This window comes from Danio aesculapii, chromosome 25 (assembly GCF_903798145.1).
Source record: "Danio aesculapii chromosome 25, fDanAes4.1, whole genome shotgun sequence".
In the NCBI taxonomy this organism is placed as follows: Eukaryota; Metazoa; Chordata; class Actinopteri; order Cypriniformes; family Danionidae; genus Danio; species Danio aesculapii.
In genome coordinates this window covers 13,616,978-13,635,152 of record NC_079459.1, presented here as the reverse complement: position 1 = coordinate 13,635,152, position 18,175 = coordinate 13,616,978, and the positions used below count along the sequence as shown (strand labels likewise).

The window sequence follows — 18,175 nt, the reverse complement described above, 5'->3', positions numbered from 1 at the left end:
CAGTGGCCTCAATGGGAAGCTGGGCAGGCAGGTTGTCAATGGAGCACATGAGAATGCCATTACCTTCAACACTGCGAAGAGAAACAAAGAAATCAGAGGATGTTTTAAAAAAAAAAAAGTAGATTTGATCATGAAAATGGATAACACTTTATTTTTCAAACATTTTGTTCACTATATGCAAATTTGCAGCAAGATAGTACAAGGTTATTCAGAATTGTTCCTACAGTGCATCCGGAAAGTATTCATAGCGCTTCACTTTTTTCACATTTTTTATGTTACAGCCTTATTCCAAAATGGATTAAATTAATTTATTGCCTCAAAATTCTACACACAATACCCTATAATGACAATCTGAATTTACATTTTTGGAAATTGTTGCAAATTAATAAAAAAATAAAAAACCTGAAAAATCACATGTACATAAGTATTCACAGAATTTGCTCAATACTTTGTTGATGCACCTTTGGCAGCAATTACAGCCTCAAGTCTTTTTGAATATGATGCCACAAGCTTGGCACACCTGTCTTTGGGAATTTTTTGCCCATTCCTCTTTCCAGTACCTCTCAAGCTCCTTTAGGTTGGATGGGAAGCAACAGTGTACAGCCATGTTCAGATCTCTCCAGAGATGTTCAATATGATTTAGTTCTGGGCTCTGGCTGGGCCACGCAAGGACATTCACCGAGTTGTTGTGAAGCCACTCTATTGATATTTTGGCAGTGTGCTTTGGATCATTGTCCAGCTGGATGATGAACTGTCGCCCCAGTCTGAGGTAGGCATGGGCTGGTAAAAGATTCTGACGGTATGATAACCTTGTATAAAAATTTTACAGTTTCACGGTATCCAGGTATTGTGCTCACTGCTCTAAAATATATTCTTTTTACATGTCTGGGTAAAAAACAACAAATATTTTCCCCTTTGAAAACAATATATTTTATTTTTTGAAAGATTTAAAATATTTTTAACAGTAAACATGTCAGGGTGAATAATTTAAATGAATCATTGACTTCTGCTGTCTTCAGTAGTTTCAAAAACAGATTTATTTACAATTTAAAATGACATCTTTGAATCTCTTTTCTGCTGAAAATACTGTTGTCCTAAAAAACAAAAACAAACCAAAAGGTAAATAAAAATATCTTACATATACCTTAGGAACGGTATTACAGAAAATTTTAAAGCCTTGACTTTTCCAAACTGTGGCATACCTTGAAAACGGTTATTGTCCTATGCCTAGTCTGAGGTCAAGAGCACTCTGAAGCAGGTTTTCATTCCAGATGTCTCTGTACATTGCTGCATTCATCTTTCCCGCTATCCTGATTAGTGTTCCAGATCCTGCTACTGAAAAACATCCCCACAGCATGATGCTGCCACCACCATGCTTCACTGTAGGGATGGTATTAGCCTGGTGATGAGTGGTGCCTGGTTTTCTCCAAACTTAACGCCTGGCATTCACTCAAAAGAGTTCAATTTTAGTCTCATCAGACCAGAGAATTTTGTTTCTTATGGTCTGAGAGTCCTTCAAATGCCTATTAAATTCCAGGCATGGAGTGGCTTCAGCCTGGCCACTCTAACATAAAGGTCTGATTGTTGGATTGCTGCACAGATGGTTGTCCTTCTGTAAAGTTCTCCTCTCTCCACAGAAGAATGCTGCAGCTCAGACAGAGTGACCATCAGGTTATTGATCACCTCCCTGACTAACGCTGTACTTGAGCTCAATTTAGAGCTTTACTGCAAAGGCTGTGAATACTTAGGTACATGTGATTTTTCAGGTTTTTTATTTTTAATAAATTTGCAATAATTTCAAAAACTCTTTTTTCACATTGTCATTATGGGGTATTGTGTGTAGAATTGAGGAAATAAATTATTCCATTTTTGAGTAAGGCTGTGACAAAAGAAATTTGGAAAAATGTGCTAAAAATGCTATGAATATTTTCCGGATGCACTCTATAGTTTATCTAAATGTAAATATATCAATGACACGCAGGACTGTTAAACACATTAGAAAAACAAAGAAACAAAAATCAGGCTTGCCACTCGAAGCCAAATGTCAAGACTTCTCCCTGACTTTCACTGACTAAAAAGCTGATTTTGCATGAATTATAATGAATAGAAAAATAGGCAGCTATTGTACTGAGCAGCCCCTCTAGAACTGTGTGATTCTGCAAAACCTCTATACATTATTTCTTATATTGTTTCAAACTACTAAAATATCAATAAAAGACACTTTTTAAACTTTAATGTTAAATTTTAAACATTAATAGTAAACAGAGAAAAGATCAGAATGCAATTCACAACCTTGATTAAACAGAAAAAAAGCTCAAATTATGAAATACAGAACCTTTTAATTAATGGATATTTTACAGTGCAGCCAGGACATAAACTCCTGCAACATCATCTGCATTTTACTAAATTAAATAATATTATTTTTGCATAAAGAAAGTGCTTATTGTCATAAGCTGTCAGATAACAGAATCCAATGGTGCTTGAGGGAAAAAGTAATAAAAAAAGAATTGTGTGTATATTTTTACAGGAAAACAACTCAAGAAATGGCATAAATAATGGCACTAAATATTGAAAAAAGTCACAGCTAATTGTCGGCTGCAAAAATAATGATTTTTTTGGTGCAAAATCAAGGAGTGACTGGTTGAGCACAAACTAAAAAACAGCCACACACGGTAAACACACACACACACAGAGATATAGCCTGGTGACTGCATTTGATTGCTGGTTTCCAAGTGGGAAAGCAATAAAATAGCAAATAATGTGAAAAATAGCCTAACCATAACAACAGGCAAAACAAATGAAACAACATGATAAACAACATGGTACAGAAAATAAAATAATTTGATTAAATTGAAAAATAACTAAAATAGAATTCAGAAAATTTTAAATGACAAACATAAATTCCCTTATATTCTTGACTTGGACAAAAATAAATATTAAATTCCCTGGCTTTCAATGAGTGGTACTTTATGAATGTAGTTTAATCAGCACATCCTGACTTCAACTGCGGTCACACTAGAATTTGAGCATACAAACTTCTGTCAGACACAGCTCAGAAAAAGGGGTGGGAATAAACCAGATGATGCGACATTGTTAAAATGAGTGATTGCTCCATGTTAAACATTTCTATACAAAGAAGTAACAGTTTGATCTTCGATTGGTCTCACGCATTCAGTTGATGCGAGTTTGCAGATCAGAATTCACCATGCTTAACTTTACACTGACATGCAAAACTTTTTACATGAGTTTGCATTTCCAGTCTGGCACATTCACATTCGCATGAGTGGAAGTGAATAGGGTTAAAAGTCCCAAAGATGGTCAACTCTCATTAAAGTGTTGGACTCAGTATTTGGGCCACCTCCAAATCTATATAATTTGATTGCATTTGAAAGAGCTATATTCAACAGACCTATCCAAGTTAGCTTTACAGTTTATTACAAATACAAATTTGCCAGAAACAAATTGAACATTCACAAATATAATAAACAGAAACATTTTTAAATTTCAGCTTTGAAAGACTGGCAAGATTTGTTGTTCCTTGAAATTGACTCATGATATTACAAATCTCTGTTCTGGTAACTAGACATGACCCGTCTGTCCTTCAACACAAGGCTTTGGAAATTTTGCTTATTTTATCACCATGTAGAACAAGATATACATTTAAAATATAAATACAACAAATAAACATATGCACTTCAAATATAAAATAAATATATAACAAAATACTATATATATATGGGAGGAAGTAGCAGTACCTGTCATGGTCAATATGCTGGTTGGCATCATACATGCAAAAAGGTTTCTCAATAGTTGTACACTCAGTCATGAACTCAATGGAGCCACCGGTGTCTGCAGAAATGTCACAAATTGCCAAGAACCTGATGTAAAAATATAAATAGAAATAAACAATTCCTGTCATTATTCATAGAAAGGTCTAACTGCGTTTTAGAAAACTTTATGGTGTGCTTTTGTGATATGAAGAGCAACAATAAGAGCAGGAGCTCACTTGTGGGGAAGACCAGGGCAGCCATAATCAGCTGATGATGATGTAGTTATAACAGGTCTAATCAGCCGCTGAGCGTCAAGTCTCCTCAGTAGTCTGGGTGTATGAGGGTCCCAGTATATACCGTTTATTAGACAAGTTGTATAAGGGGCCACCTGTGCAAAAATAATGATGTATTTGCAAGACATTTTCATCACAAATATGGTCACACTAGCAAAGGTTTGGCAAATTCTTAAGTCCAATATTGTCTACTGGCAGTTATACTGCAATGAATCTAGGTCATGAATCTATGTAAAGTCATGAGTATTCATTAAGGACAAATGGGTATTGGGATGCAAGATTCAATCATTTCTTCTCATGTAGTGTGTCATAGTGCATGACAACTGATGCCATGCCTGTAATGCTGATTATCACAGAAAGTTTATCATCGCAGAAAGTATTGAAGAGATATTGTACACAGAGTACTTCTGTACTCACATTCACAGATTCAAGTAATTAATCCAAAACAGTTCATCTAAATCAGTGGATCCCAAAGTGGGGGTCGCAGGACAATGAAGAGGGGGGGTGTCGCTTGGCGATTTTCAAAAATCAAATTAATTTCATTAAACCATTAGAGTTACCATACTTTATCCATAATCTACTAAATATAGCACTAGTAAAAAAATAGTACTTTATAGTTACAGCCTTTTGATTTGTTTTTTTTCTATTGGATTGCGACCCTTGGGTGATTACATTATATTAAAGACAAAGCAATAGCATCAGATGCAGCGGATTGATTTTATGGCAGCAGGTTAAACTTTCTGGCACATTTACAGCACTCACATACGTTTAAAATTTTTTTTTTTTTTACAAAAATAGACTTGTATTGGTGTGTGTGTGTGTGTGTGCGCCATTACATGCAAGGTTTCTATATGTATAACCACCTCAGAGGATATAGGGAGTCGCGCGTCACTGGTATTGGTATTTTGGGGGTTGTGGGCTGAAATGTTTGGGAACCCCTGATCTAAATGACAGATTTCTGACCTGATCATATTAGGAGTGCTCCAGTCAATGCTTCCTTCATTCAGTATCCACATACAGGTAAACACAGGTATTTTCAAAACTGTATCCAATGGTTCAAATATTGTTCGCTGAAGGCTGTGCAGTGTATCAGGATGATAATGCACCAATGCACACAGCAAGACAGAGAGAGACAAGAGTGTGACAGAGTGGACTGATGAACATGAAAGTGAAGTTAAGCATCTCCCATGGCCTGCAGTCACCAGACCTAAATATTATTGAGCCACTTTAGGGTGTTTTGGGCAAGCGAGTCAGGAAGCGTAGTGACCTGGCCACTTTTCTGCAATAGGAATGGCTTAAAATCCTTCTGGCCACTGTGCAGAACTAGTACATGTCATTCCTAAGATGAATTGATGCTCTATCAGCCGCAAAAAGAGACCCTACACCAGGGCTTTTCAAAGTCCGGACTCCGGTCCAGATCCAGACCGCGAGGGTATTCAATCCGGACCTGACTCTATTTCGTATTGCAAGACCATGCATAAAGGATTCAAATAGTGGATTTCCCTTATTGACAAATGCACAAACCTTGTAAACTGACAGTTTGGTTTGTATTTTTATTTTTTAAAAATACGGGCCAAAATAAGGCAAAATATTCAAAGCTTTACTGCGTGACTGTTGTCATGACATCCAGTGATCCAGTGAGACTTCACATGATTGAGCGGCCTAATCGCGCACGCACCTTTAATGCACCTCAGCAAAGCGATCATTTGAATGGATAAAGATGTCGCTCTCATGGAAAAGAAAACTTGATTAAGAGGATCGAGAGTTCAAAGTTGAATTGGCAGATAAGTATGCGTTTAATTTGCCACAAGCCAGCACAATACCATCCTGCTTGAATTGTAATGAGACAATTGGAGTTGTAAAGACTGGAAATGTGAATCGCCACTATGAAACGAAACACAGACATTTTGAATGGCAGTATCTATATACACAACTGAAGTCACAATTATTAACCCCCCCCCGACCCCCCCCCCCCCCCCCCACCTTTGAATTTTTTTTCCCTTTTTTAAATATTACCCAAATGACGTTTAACAGAGCATGGAAATTTTCACAGTATGTCTGATAATATTTTTTTCTTCTGGAGAAAGTCTTATTTGTTTTTTTATTTCGGCTAGAAATAAAATAATTTTTAATTTTTTAAAACCGATTTTAAGGTCAAAATTATTAGCCCCTTTAAGCTTTATCTTTTTTCAACAGTCTACAGAACAAACCATCATTAGGCAGGTTAAAGTAATTACGCAAGTTATTGTATAGTTAACCTAATTAACCCAGTCAAGCCTTTTAATGTCACTTTAAGCTGTATAGAAGTGTCTTGAAAATTATCTAGTCAAATATTACTGTCATCATGGCAAAGATAGAAATGAGTTATTAGAAATGAGTTATTAAAACTATTATGTTCAGAAATGTGTTGAAAAAAAATCTTCTCTCCGTTAAACAGAAACTGGGGAAAAAATAAACAGGGGGGCTAATAATTCTGACTTCAACTGTACACATATATACATACACATATATACATACATACATACATACATATATATATATATATATATATATACACATACATACATGCATGCATGCATGCATGCATACATACATACATACATACATACATATATATATATATATATACACATACATACATGCATGCATGCATGCATGCATACATACATACATACATACATACATACATATATATATATATATATGTGTGTGTGTGTGTGTATATTAAAAAGTATAAATAAATAAAAAATAAATAAATAAATCGGTTGAGAATTTTTTTCTGCTGTAACAATACATACTGCCATACCACCCAGCACTACTTGGTACATTTCTTTTGTATTCTTACAGTTTCCCTGAAGTGTGACGTGTAGAGCTCAGGGTGATTTTCATACTCCAGGGGGTCATAGAGTCCGTCACTCCTCCTCATCAGGTGGTGATGTCTGCTGATCACTGTGGCGTACACTTTCGTCAAGTCTGCAAAGAGGATTAGCATGAGTCAATTTGCAAACACAGCAAAGTGTCAATTACTCCAAACAGTTCACATGAAAACACACCTCCTCTTTTGTGTAACTAAAATACTCAGGAAAAAAAACAAGCAATACCTCCACTCAAAGAGACTTCTTTCAGTTCATGAGGTTCCACGTACTCACATGGGAGCTCGTTGAAAATGTCTTGAGCGCCCTGAAAGTGAAGCAGTTTTATTTATTTCATACAAAGCATTTTGCCATTTTATTTGTGTGTGTGCGTGTGTGTGTAAACATGCTAGGGCATCTCAAACATGACACCGCATTCTAAAAACAGATGCTGAAATTAAAAGCAATTCAACAATTTTAACTAATAAAAAACCATTAACTAAGACTTCTAGCATAATAAACTACTAATTCGGTCCATATTAATAGTTAATAAGATAGTAGTTGGGTTAAGGTATAGGGTAGGATTAGCAATGTACAATAGATGTATACTTTTTAAGTAGCTTACATCTTAATAAGGTAATAAGCCAGTAGTTTTTAGTTGTGGGAATTGGTGGTAAACTAAAAAGTGTTCCCCTTACTTACATTCCGTTACCCTGAATCTTACCTTGGACACATTGCCGGTGCCGGTAAACACAAATGTAAGAGGGCCTATGGACTTGGGCATCAGACCTAAAGATATTTCATATCCACAATCCCTTACTGCCTGGATGGCCTGGCTGACATTTCTGTAGTTGTGTGCCATACCAATGTGCTGTCAAGTGGAAAAAACATATGAGTAATTAAGAACCTACGGTGGCCGAGAGAGCTTAATTTAAGGAAACACACGCAATTACAAAAAATGACAGGAAAAATTAAGAAAAGATCTTCATCTGTTTTACAGCAATACGTGCTGCAAATCCTTACACTGCATTTTCCCACAAAGCAAAAAGAATGGAACACCACAGAAATGTTTCAAGGGGACCCAAAAACCTGACAGACGCCGCTATGCTGTGACTATTACTTGGCGAAGTTGAAGGTGAGTTTTTTGTTTGTTTGGTTTAATACCCCAATACCCATGTCTATAGTATTTATTAGTCTAAATAACCATGTCTCCTTGAAACATTTCCGTTGCGTTATGAGAAAATGCAGCAGATTTTATTAATTGTTTGCATTGTCTGAAAATACAGGTTGTTTTTTAAAAATGTGTTTGCGTTGGGAGGATTTGCAACATGTGTGCTGTCAAACTGATGAAGATCTTTTCTCAATTTGCTGGCGTTTTGTGTAATTGCATGCGTTTTCTTAAATTGTAGCACGTTAAGCTCTCTCGGCCATTGTAGGAACCACCTACCACCATATGAACAAATCATTTATATGAAGTACCCAAATGTATGTGGTTAAGCAAATGTTTACATTATAAAAATAAAAAATATACCATAAATGGTGTGTGGTGTCCAAGGGCAAGGAAACGCAGACCCAGACCATGCAGAATGTTAATCATTCCTATTACAGACACAGACAGCATGTTAAACATACTGTACAGCAAGGGAACCTTTTATTTAAAATACCACCAAACTCTTTACATAAAATATACGCTTGCATGCAAATGTTTTGAGTCTAAAAAGGCATTATTTGTCTAAAATGGTGACTTGACCAAAAACACAGTCAAATCAGTCAGATAATGAAAAACAAATAAATAAATACAGTGGACATTAGACAGAGTTACATTAGAATGGTTGCACCAATTGTGCAATTTCTCCTACTTAAAAAGATGACAGAGGCCTGTAATGTTCGTCATACTGCAGGTATAACTGATATATGAGACAAAATAAGAAAAATATTATCTAGAAAATTTTTAATGAATTAATTGGTAACAAGCAAGATTCCTTCTTTAAGAGGCTCATCTGTCCTCGACTCGTTGCCTGTATTAATGGCATCTGTTTGAACTCATTATCAGTATAAAGGACACCTGTGCACAACCTGAAACTGTCACACTCCAAACTCCACGATGGCCAAGACCAAAGAGCTGTCAACGGACACCAAAAACAAAACTGTTGACCTGCACCAGGCTTGTAAGCTTGAATCTGCAATAGGTAAGCAGCTTGATGTGAAGAAATCAACTATGTGAGCAATTATTAGAAAATGGAAGTGATACACGACCACTGATAATCTCCCTCAATCTGGGGCTCCATGCAAGATCTCCCCCCATAGGGTCAAAATGATCACAGGAACTGAGCAAAATACCAGAACCACACAGGGGGACCTAGAGAATGACCTGCAGAGAGCTGGAACCAAAGTAACAAAGGCTACCATCAGTAACATGCTGCGCCACCAGGGACTAAAAACCTGCAGTGCAAGACATGTCCCTTTGCTCAAGCTAGTACATGTCAAGGCCCATCTGAAGTTTGCTAGAGAGCATTTGAATGATCCAGAAGAAGATTGGGAGAATATCATATGGCCAGATGAAACCAAAGTATAACTTTTCGTGTTTGGAGGAGAAAGAATGCTGAGTTGCATCCAAAGAACACCATTCCTACTGTGAAGCAGGGGGAGGGGGGTATAGGGTGGAAACATCATGCTATGGGGCTGATTTTCTGCAAAGGGACCAGGACGACTGATCCATGTAAAGGAAAGAAGGAATGGGGCAGTGTATCAGGAGATTTTGAGTGAAAACCTCCTTCCATCAGCAACGACATTGAAGATGAAAACGTGGCTGGGTCTTTCAGCCTGACAAGGATCCCAAAACATTTTAAGGATTCCTAGAGTGGCCTAGCCAGTCTTCAGATCTCAACCCCATAGAAAATCTTTGGAGGGAGTTGAATCTTTGGTGACAGCCCCAAAACAATCAATGCTCTAGAGAAGACCTGCATGTAGGAATGGGTCAAAATACTGTGTAAAATATTGTGTGTGAAAACCTTGTGAGGACTTACAGAAAATGTTTGACTTCTGTCATTGCCATCAAAGGGTATAGGTGAATTACTGGTTTGTGAACATTCAGGATGCACGGACATCGAGGTTGCAGAAAAAAACTGGGAGCGCTAAAATTTACAGCGAATGAAATCCGATGCGGTACAGAGTTTGTTGTTGTATTAGAGATAAGATATATTGATTACATATTATATATATTATTTACATAATGCTTACAGCATATTATAACAGCTTGTTACCCAGTTATAAGCACATTTATTCTGCAAAATTAACGTTAAAAAATGAGTGCCGTTGGTCTGACAGGTCCATTTGCGATAGCACCCTCCCAATGGATATTGCATAAGACGGAAGGGCCAAGCATCAAGCCTGAAATATACAATATACAATATCTCATTGAAACCTTAAGTGATTTTACAAGAGAGAAGTTGAAGGCCTACAAGTCTTTGGATGCCTACAATTTTGTTCTGCGTGGTTATGTGCAAGAAATAATGTTCCATGATTACCAGATTCAAAACTTTGTAGTGCTAAAAACCGAGGTTCTGCCTAGCCAAAGACAAGGGAAGAAGACGGAACTGTACAAGGCCTGGGAAATCATCAACAAGCAAAACAACTGCATTCTGACAGCGAATTGCACCTGTACTGCAGGGTATGTGAACTTACATTTTTACATTTCATTCTAAGCATTCAGTGTTCGCAGTTTAATTAACCATATTTAACTGTTTTGCTGAAATCATTGCTGCAATCAAAAACGAGTAGTGTATGTCAGTCGAGCATTTTTAATTAGGTCATTTCATTCAGGTCTTCTGATGGCTGTTAGCCAAAGATGTCTGCGGTTGGCATTAAACGCAGTGTGGTGTACGTTAATATTATTGGACTTTTGGCATCCATCCTACCGCACAACACGACATGTTTGCTATTGCAACCAGTCTTTTTTGCAACCGGTATGTGCAGTTGAACCCATGTGACGTCATGTGTGACATAGGTTGGTAATTCCCCTATATAACAAAGTATTGGGATGACATTTTATTATTGGCCAAATATTTATTTTTCACCATAATTTGCAAATAAATTCTTTAAAAATCCTTCAATGTGATTTTCTGGATTTTTTTTCTCATTTTGTCTCTCATAGTTGAGGTATACCTAAGATGAAAATTGCATGCCTCTCTCGTTTTCTTTCAGTGGAAAAAAAAGTACTAAATACTTTTTTGACCCCACTGTAAGTATAATTATTTTTAACTATAATAAAATTAAAATTTTCATTTAAAATAACAATTTCTACGGCATTTTTATATATTTTAAGATCCAACTTATCCTTGTGATTCAAACTTAATTTTTTAATAGACATTGCTTCAGTTTTTAGTAGGGATGCTCCGATCAATCAGCCGGAGATCAGTAACGGCCAATAATTACATTTTGTGACTCGATTGGTACTCGCCAATCTGGCCGATCTCGTGAATCAATCGCAGGTGTTTGTTTACTGGTTTACACACAGAGGAAGATGCACGTGTGCTCACTACATGAGGAGGTAAATGATGTGTGAGGTGTGGGAGTGATCGCTGTGGTCCCAACACAGCTGATACATACAGATGTGGTGCAGCGTCTGCTTATATAGTTTATTGGTGCGACTCATGTTGCAGCCAATGCATGTCCAGTGTTTTGAATGGCTGTGACGCAAGCAGAGCTCTGCAAGTCTCGCGCATACACAGACGTGCTACTTGGAAAGCAAAATATTGGAATGGCCTTGCATGTATTTAGGCCGTTTTACATATATAAACGTTCTGTGTTTTTGACAATAGTGCAAGTTCACTAAAACCTGGCTGAGATTTTTAATGAAATAAAAAAAACGTTAAAATATTTTTCTTGTCTGCGGCAATAGCTTAGTGGTTAAGTGCGTCAACATATCGCACCAAGGTGCTCACAGCGACCCAAGATTGATTCCCGGCTCAAGGTCCTATGACGATCCGTCCCCTCTCTCTGCTCCCAATGCTTTCCTCTCTGTTCTTCACTGCCCAATCACATTAAAGGTGAAAACTCCCAAAAAATAATTATTTTAAAAAATCTATATATATTTTTTTTATTAAATATTTAATAATATACATTTTATAATACACATATTGCAACAAACAAATATGTATTTATAGGTGTGCATTTTACCGTCTAATACATCAAATATGCGCTCCAAATTTTTTTTTTTTTAGAGACATAATGACTTCTTTTTTCATCATTTGCAATGTTTCTAAATTTCATTGTAAGTCATTTCTTACCAATTTTTAAAATCTGTTTTATCTATTATTTTCTGTAAAGCTGCTTCTGACATTTACATGTCCACACTAAATGGTTATAAGAGACGTGTTTAAGGGATTATAAACAACATCCATCATATATTCTCTTAGATAAGGCAATGGCTGTTTCTCCGAGAATGCAGAGAACAGACTTGTGTTCTTGTGAAGACCAGGCTTGCCAGGTGTCCTTGGAAGAACAAACTCGGAAGACCGCGAGAATGAGATGCTACGTTCTTCCTGATGGTCACGTGACCTTCACGCATTTTTTATGGAAAATTATTTAAACTTTACAGCATATATACAACGATTTATTGTTTTTTTCCTTTTCAATATATATGCTATGTATAAAGACTTTACAAATTAGGTTGCACAATATAAATAAAACAGATTTAAATACAAATTTCAGCAAACAAACACCCTTAATGTGTTTATTCCTTTTTTTAAGATTTTCATGGTAATGTTTATATTCACAGTTTCATTTAGGGAACTTCTGAGATAAATAAGTTATATCTCTGAACTTTAATAATAAACTTATATAAAATGCTGCGCTTTCCACTATCAGTCGCAATGACTTCTGGGACTTCTAGAGCGAGATCGGTTCTCAAGTCTGCATCGGTAAGTCCTCAATATCAAAAACACATCCGGGAACTTTCACGCGTCCTCCATTCATGCAGGCTTGAGTATTGGAACTGAACTTTGGCAGTTGATGATGACGAGAACACAAGGATGCAATACCGCTGAAAACGCATAATAAGAAACAGCCAATATCTTTTCATACTTAAAGCATCAGAATCGGAACTCGGGATCGGCCGATCACCATGACAAGAAATCGGTATTCTGTATCAGCTGCAAAAATCTTGATCAGAGCATCCCTAGTTTTTAGTGTTACATGATGCTTTAAAAATCATTTAAAGGGCACCTATGGTAAAAAAAAAATCTACTTTTCAAGCTGTTTGGACAGTCATATGTGCATGAATGGTGTATAGACCGTCATATTGGGGTGATATAAGCACACCCAGTGCTTTTTTTTTTCAACTTAACAACATAAAAACGGTGGACCAATTGGAGCGATTTTCAAACCGACCGCAACTTTACGTAGGAGTGCGGTCCCCCCGCCCACCAATATTGATTGACAGGCACGTCATCATATCCTCAGTTTGTTGATTCACGTCCACCATTTTCAGCGTGAGTCGAAGGGATATCACTAAAGGAACACCCTAGCTCTATTTTTAGATGCAAGGCTCATTGGGCTCAACACAAGATCAATATTCTCCACATTGTCGCTCTAATCGGAATTATTGGTTGTATCTTTAGGTAGGTACACATTGCAAACATGTGTACTTCTCATTGAGTCTACCTTTTACTTTAGCCGTTTGCATTTCTCGCGATCCCAGAAGCTCCCTGTGATCTTAACTAGCATGCATTTTAGAATTCTAAACATAGGTTTCTATCAGGGTACACTCGAGTCGACGGCTGGGCGCCGCGGACCGCTGCAGACTTTAAGCGCCATTGTGTGTACCCTGATAGAAACCTATGTTTAGAATTCAAAAATGCGTGGCGCGACGATTCGGGACCCTTCATGTTTCTGCTGCGCCACAGAGAGTGTCTGGTGTGCAGTGTCGCAGCTTCGAGCGGCGCATACGGTGCCTCAGCGTGGTTATTAGTTTCTGTGTACAAGCTCGGCACTTGAAACTAGCACACAGTTGGCTGCAAACCAGTACAAAGACACATATGATTTTGTACTCTCTGCTTGGTCTGTGTCCGAGTCGTACATGTATGACTGAATGCGGATCCACTCACTCCTGCTCCTCTCAGTCTGCCTGTCTGACTGACTGTTGCAAACACAGAGCGGGTGAGCTCATGGCTCCGCCCCCTTGTTACGTTGGGCGGGAAAGCCAAAACTAATTTACATGATAAGCAACACACTCCTAAATCAGCGAACTGTGGACACGCCCCCAACATGACACTTTTTAACACATTATTATAAAAAAATCTGAATTGTGTTTTGAACTGAACCTAAACTGGCACACTCAGAAGAACCGTAATATTATTATTAAATCATAAAAAAAGAGGTAAACTATGTGTCCTTTAAGATACACTCGCAATACATCTTATAATTCATGTTAAAAAAAAAAAGTAGAAGCAAAGAATTTTTTGTGCTCAAAAAGCTCAAAAGAACCACATTCATTCTAAAAAGAATGATTCTGTTACATTAGAACGGTTGTGCTGTTCACGAAAAAAACGTAATATCTTAATTTTTAATTTGTTTTGCAAATCTGAAATGACATGAGGTTAAGTCAAAAGCTATTATACCTGCAACACCAGCCCACTGTCCGAATGCTACAATTCTGTACCCATTAGCATCCACCATCTTTTCATAATCAATGAGTCGAACTTCCTAAAAAGGACAGAAACAATGACACATCAGTCTCTTATAAATGCTGATTCACTTGATTTCTAAACACATGATGCTGCAGAGAGTACTGCATTTGTATGTGTGTGTGCTTTCTTTCTTTCTTCCTCACAAGTTAAAATTTATCTTTGGCTTCACCCCACAACCACATCTGCATTCACATTACACATGTCACAGAAAAACAGGCAACACAAATGTCATCAGAAAAATCACATTAAAAACTCAGTTAAACCCTACTCATACTTAAAGCCCAGTATTTAAAATTCTAATGGTAGTCGGCATTTGATACACATTTTTCATTACTTGAGGCTACCTAAATTGTCTTTTTGATGGCAAGAGCTGAAATTTTATATTTAAGGAATGGTAACAATCTTCAATAAAGACATGTGCTTTCTGTTTAATTCTCATTAAATTAATTTCATTTGGTTGTCTTTGTAATAAATTTCATTTGGTTGTCTATATAAACTATAAAGAGAATTTCACCTTTTTAAGAAGGTCATCTAGGAGTCCCATGTTTGCCTCTTGTGCTTTAATTGTGTGAGAGAAGAAGGCGTAGGTCTTTCGAGGGTACACCTTTTCTTCTGGGGGCCTTTTCACACCAACGATGAGAGACGCTTCCGAGATGTCCTCCTGGATAACAGCGCCTGCCTTTTCATAGTACTGAAAACCACAAAAAATCTTGAGCCTACTCAACCAAATTAGATTTGAATTAAAATGTTGTAAATATGAAGAAGTGAACACATTAAGGGCCTCAAAAACTCAAGGAAAAGAGTTTTTATTTATCTATTATTTAAAGGGTTAGTTCACCCAAAATTGAAATTTCTGTAATTAATTACTCTGCCTAATGTCATTTCTATCCCCTGACACCTTTGTTCAAGTTTAGAACACAAATGATGATAATTTAGATAAAAACCTAGAGCTCTCTCATCCTCCATAGACAGCAATAGTCCTGAGACGTTCAAAGTCCAGAAACGAGACCTCTAACATTTTTAAAACATTCCATGTCACTTCAGTGGTTCAACTGTAATCATATGAAGCTCCATGAACACTTTTGTGTTCCAAAAAACTGTAAACACCACTTTGTTCGCCAAGGTCTTCTCTTCTATGTCAGGTCAGAATGCATGTTTACTATGAGCAAAATTAGTATTTGCCGTTAGTTTTTGAAGCGCTTTTGAAGCTTCATATGATTACAGTTGAACCACCAAAGTCACATTAACTAATGTTTCTTTGTCATAAAGCGTGAGAATGTACATAATATAATTTTAGAACTTTTTGAGTATGCTGCCTTCCGTTCACTCCAGAAAACTCACAATAAGAGCCGAGTGATATGACACAATGCATAAATGTGCATTAAACACATATGAAGCAGTATTTGTTACCTCGTTTACAAAGTTACATGTTTCTGCTGTCTCATTCCAACCTTATGCTGCAAATTTCACAATACTGACCTTTTTCATAGAACACAAAACTACCCATAATGCTTTGCATATATGTGTTATGCTGCGTTCACAATCGGGCCCTAAGCCACTTAAAACAGTACTGACACCCAATTTCGTATGGAGATTTACCAGTTGTAAACAGGTTGTTGCTAGATCGGATACAGTTGCGGCCAAAAGTTAACGAGAATTATTTATATTATTTATTAAATTTACCATTTATTGTATTTGATTAGAGTCTACCCCTACTCTAAACCTAACCATCTGTAATGTAATGTAAAAACAGTAGTTGTACCGAGTATTAGGGCTGTGTGATTAATTAAAATCGCATCGAAATCGCAATTTGGACATGCACGATTTCTAAAACGCCTTATAGCACGATTTTTCCGCAGTATGGTATTTGAACCAATCAGAGTGCGAGAACAGGAGACTGAATAGCCTGTGTATACAGGGATGATGAGTTCAGCATAGGAAGACTTGGTGCCAAAAAAGTCAACATCTATGGTATAGGATTAAGTTACATTACATTACATACAGGAAGGCTGATGTATTGCAGAACTAGGTATTTTGTAAGTCAGTGATACATTGCGTCTAACAGTGCATGGAAAGCGTGAGCCTGAAAAAGACGAGATATGTGAAAGGCCTATTTCACGGCAGCATCACAAAGAGGTCTAGGATCTATGCATGACAAACAAATCTGTGAACACACACGCAACTTCTTCTGATTTTTGGTCAAGCAGTACATTGGAGCCTTACTTGAGTTTGACGGCGCGCACGCTCACATACACACATACACATTTGTTTTGCCATAGGTCTGTTCTAGAGACAATTTGTTACAGCTTTACAGCTTTATGTCTGCTTTAGAGACATGTTACAGGAGTTTGATAAAGATTTAATTGTTTTTTTATATATATATATTTCAGATTCACACTGTAAATACAGATTCAGTCTGTCTGTGACAAAATCGTGATTAAAATCAAAATCAAAAATCACAATTATGTTCAAGAAAATCGTGAAGGGTTATTTATGTTATCAATTAAATTACCCAATAAATTGTATTTTTAAACGCTTATCCCCACCCCAACCCTAAACCGTCACAGTACTGTAAAAAAATTAATTATTGTTATACAGTGTCATAAAAAATGCTGCTATATTGATCTGCATATCGCACGTCCGGCCGGCCGTGCATCCGATCTAGACTTTACTTTGTAAACGATGTGAACAGAAGTCCTAAGCATCCTACCGGAAGACGCTGGTCGCTATAGCGCCCTCCATGCAGCAACAAAGTAAAACTATTAATGCAGATAAACAGATTCTTCCACTCTATAATATAAATAAAATTTAAACACTAGTAAATAATAATGCAACACTCAAATTTCCTGTGAAAGGAATACAAACAACATAGTGCATAAAGTTATTCAGTGACTCACTCTGTCATGGATGGCTCGTCTGTTGGAAGGCTGCACGAGCACCTTGTGCCCAGCCGCTGTGATCTCCCTGACGTGTCGTGGGGCAAGGGGCGCACGTCTCTCCCACACATTGACATCCTCACGCCGGATGGCAATCACACTTTTGTGATTCTGGTGGTTATGCTGAGACCTCCGCTGACAGCACATGCAGACCCTAAAACCTCTGCCCTGGCTCCTCACAAGACGAAGCATGACTGGACCAGTTTCCAAAACAAACAGGTTACAACTGATACACACTCATGAAACTCCCGCTAAAGCAGTGGTTCTCAATTCCGGTCCTCAGGCCTTCCCCTGTCCTGCATATTTTCTATGTCTTCCTTACTTAACAGACCTGATTCAGATCATTAGCTCGTTAACAGAAAAATCCATGAACTGATCTTGTGTAAAAATTAAGAGAGACATACAAAATGTGCGAAGTCGAGGACCAGAGTTGAGAACCACAAAATTTTCTTTTTTTTTTACTACTTTTCACATGGTTTTAAGAGTTCACACTAAGCTGATGATTGATTTTAAAGATTGTTTGGCATGCTGTCCTGGGAGAGAGCTGTCCCCTGCACTCATAAGATCCTGGAGCCAGGGGCTCCCTCCCGTTTGCAAGGCGAGAGGGGAGTTTGAGCTCAGGTAGATCTCGAGAAC

At 37.3% G+C, this 18,175-nt stretch overlaps 1 protein-coding gene across 1 annotated transcript in view; it reads right to left on the bottom strand.

Moving 5' to 3' along the window:
• The window catches only part of aass (aminoadipate-semialdehyde synthase), a 65,554-nt gene that overhangs the window by 39,750 nt on the left and 7,629 nt on the right, over positions 1–18,175 (bottom strand). The window contains exons 2-11 of the mRNA XM_056451558.1: positions 17,501–17,733; positions 15,118–15,294; positions 14,535–14,619; positions 8,447–8,514; positions 7,640–7,786; positions 7,165–7,243; positions 6,909–7,036; positions 4,007–4,158; positions 3,756–3,878; positions 1–71 (exon numbers count right to left, since the gene is read on the bottom strand). The exon at positions 1–71 is cut by the window's left edge and continues 41 nt beyond it. Coding sequence (XP_056307533.1) covers positions 1–71; positions 3,756–3,878; positions 4,007–4,158; positions 6,909–7,036; positions 7,165–7,243; positions 7,640–7,786; positions 8,447–8,514; positions 14,535–14,619; positions 15,118–15,294; positions 17,501–17,731 — 1,261 coding nt within the window. The 5' untranslated portion in view covers positions 17,732–17,733. The remainder of the gene's footprint in view (positions 72–3,755; positions 3,879–4,006; positions 4,159–6,908; positions 7,037–7,164; positions 7,244–7,639; positions 7,787–8,446; positions 8,515–14,534; positions 14,620–15,117; positions 15,295–17,500; positions 17,734–18,175) is intronic.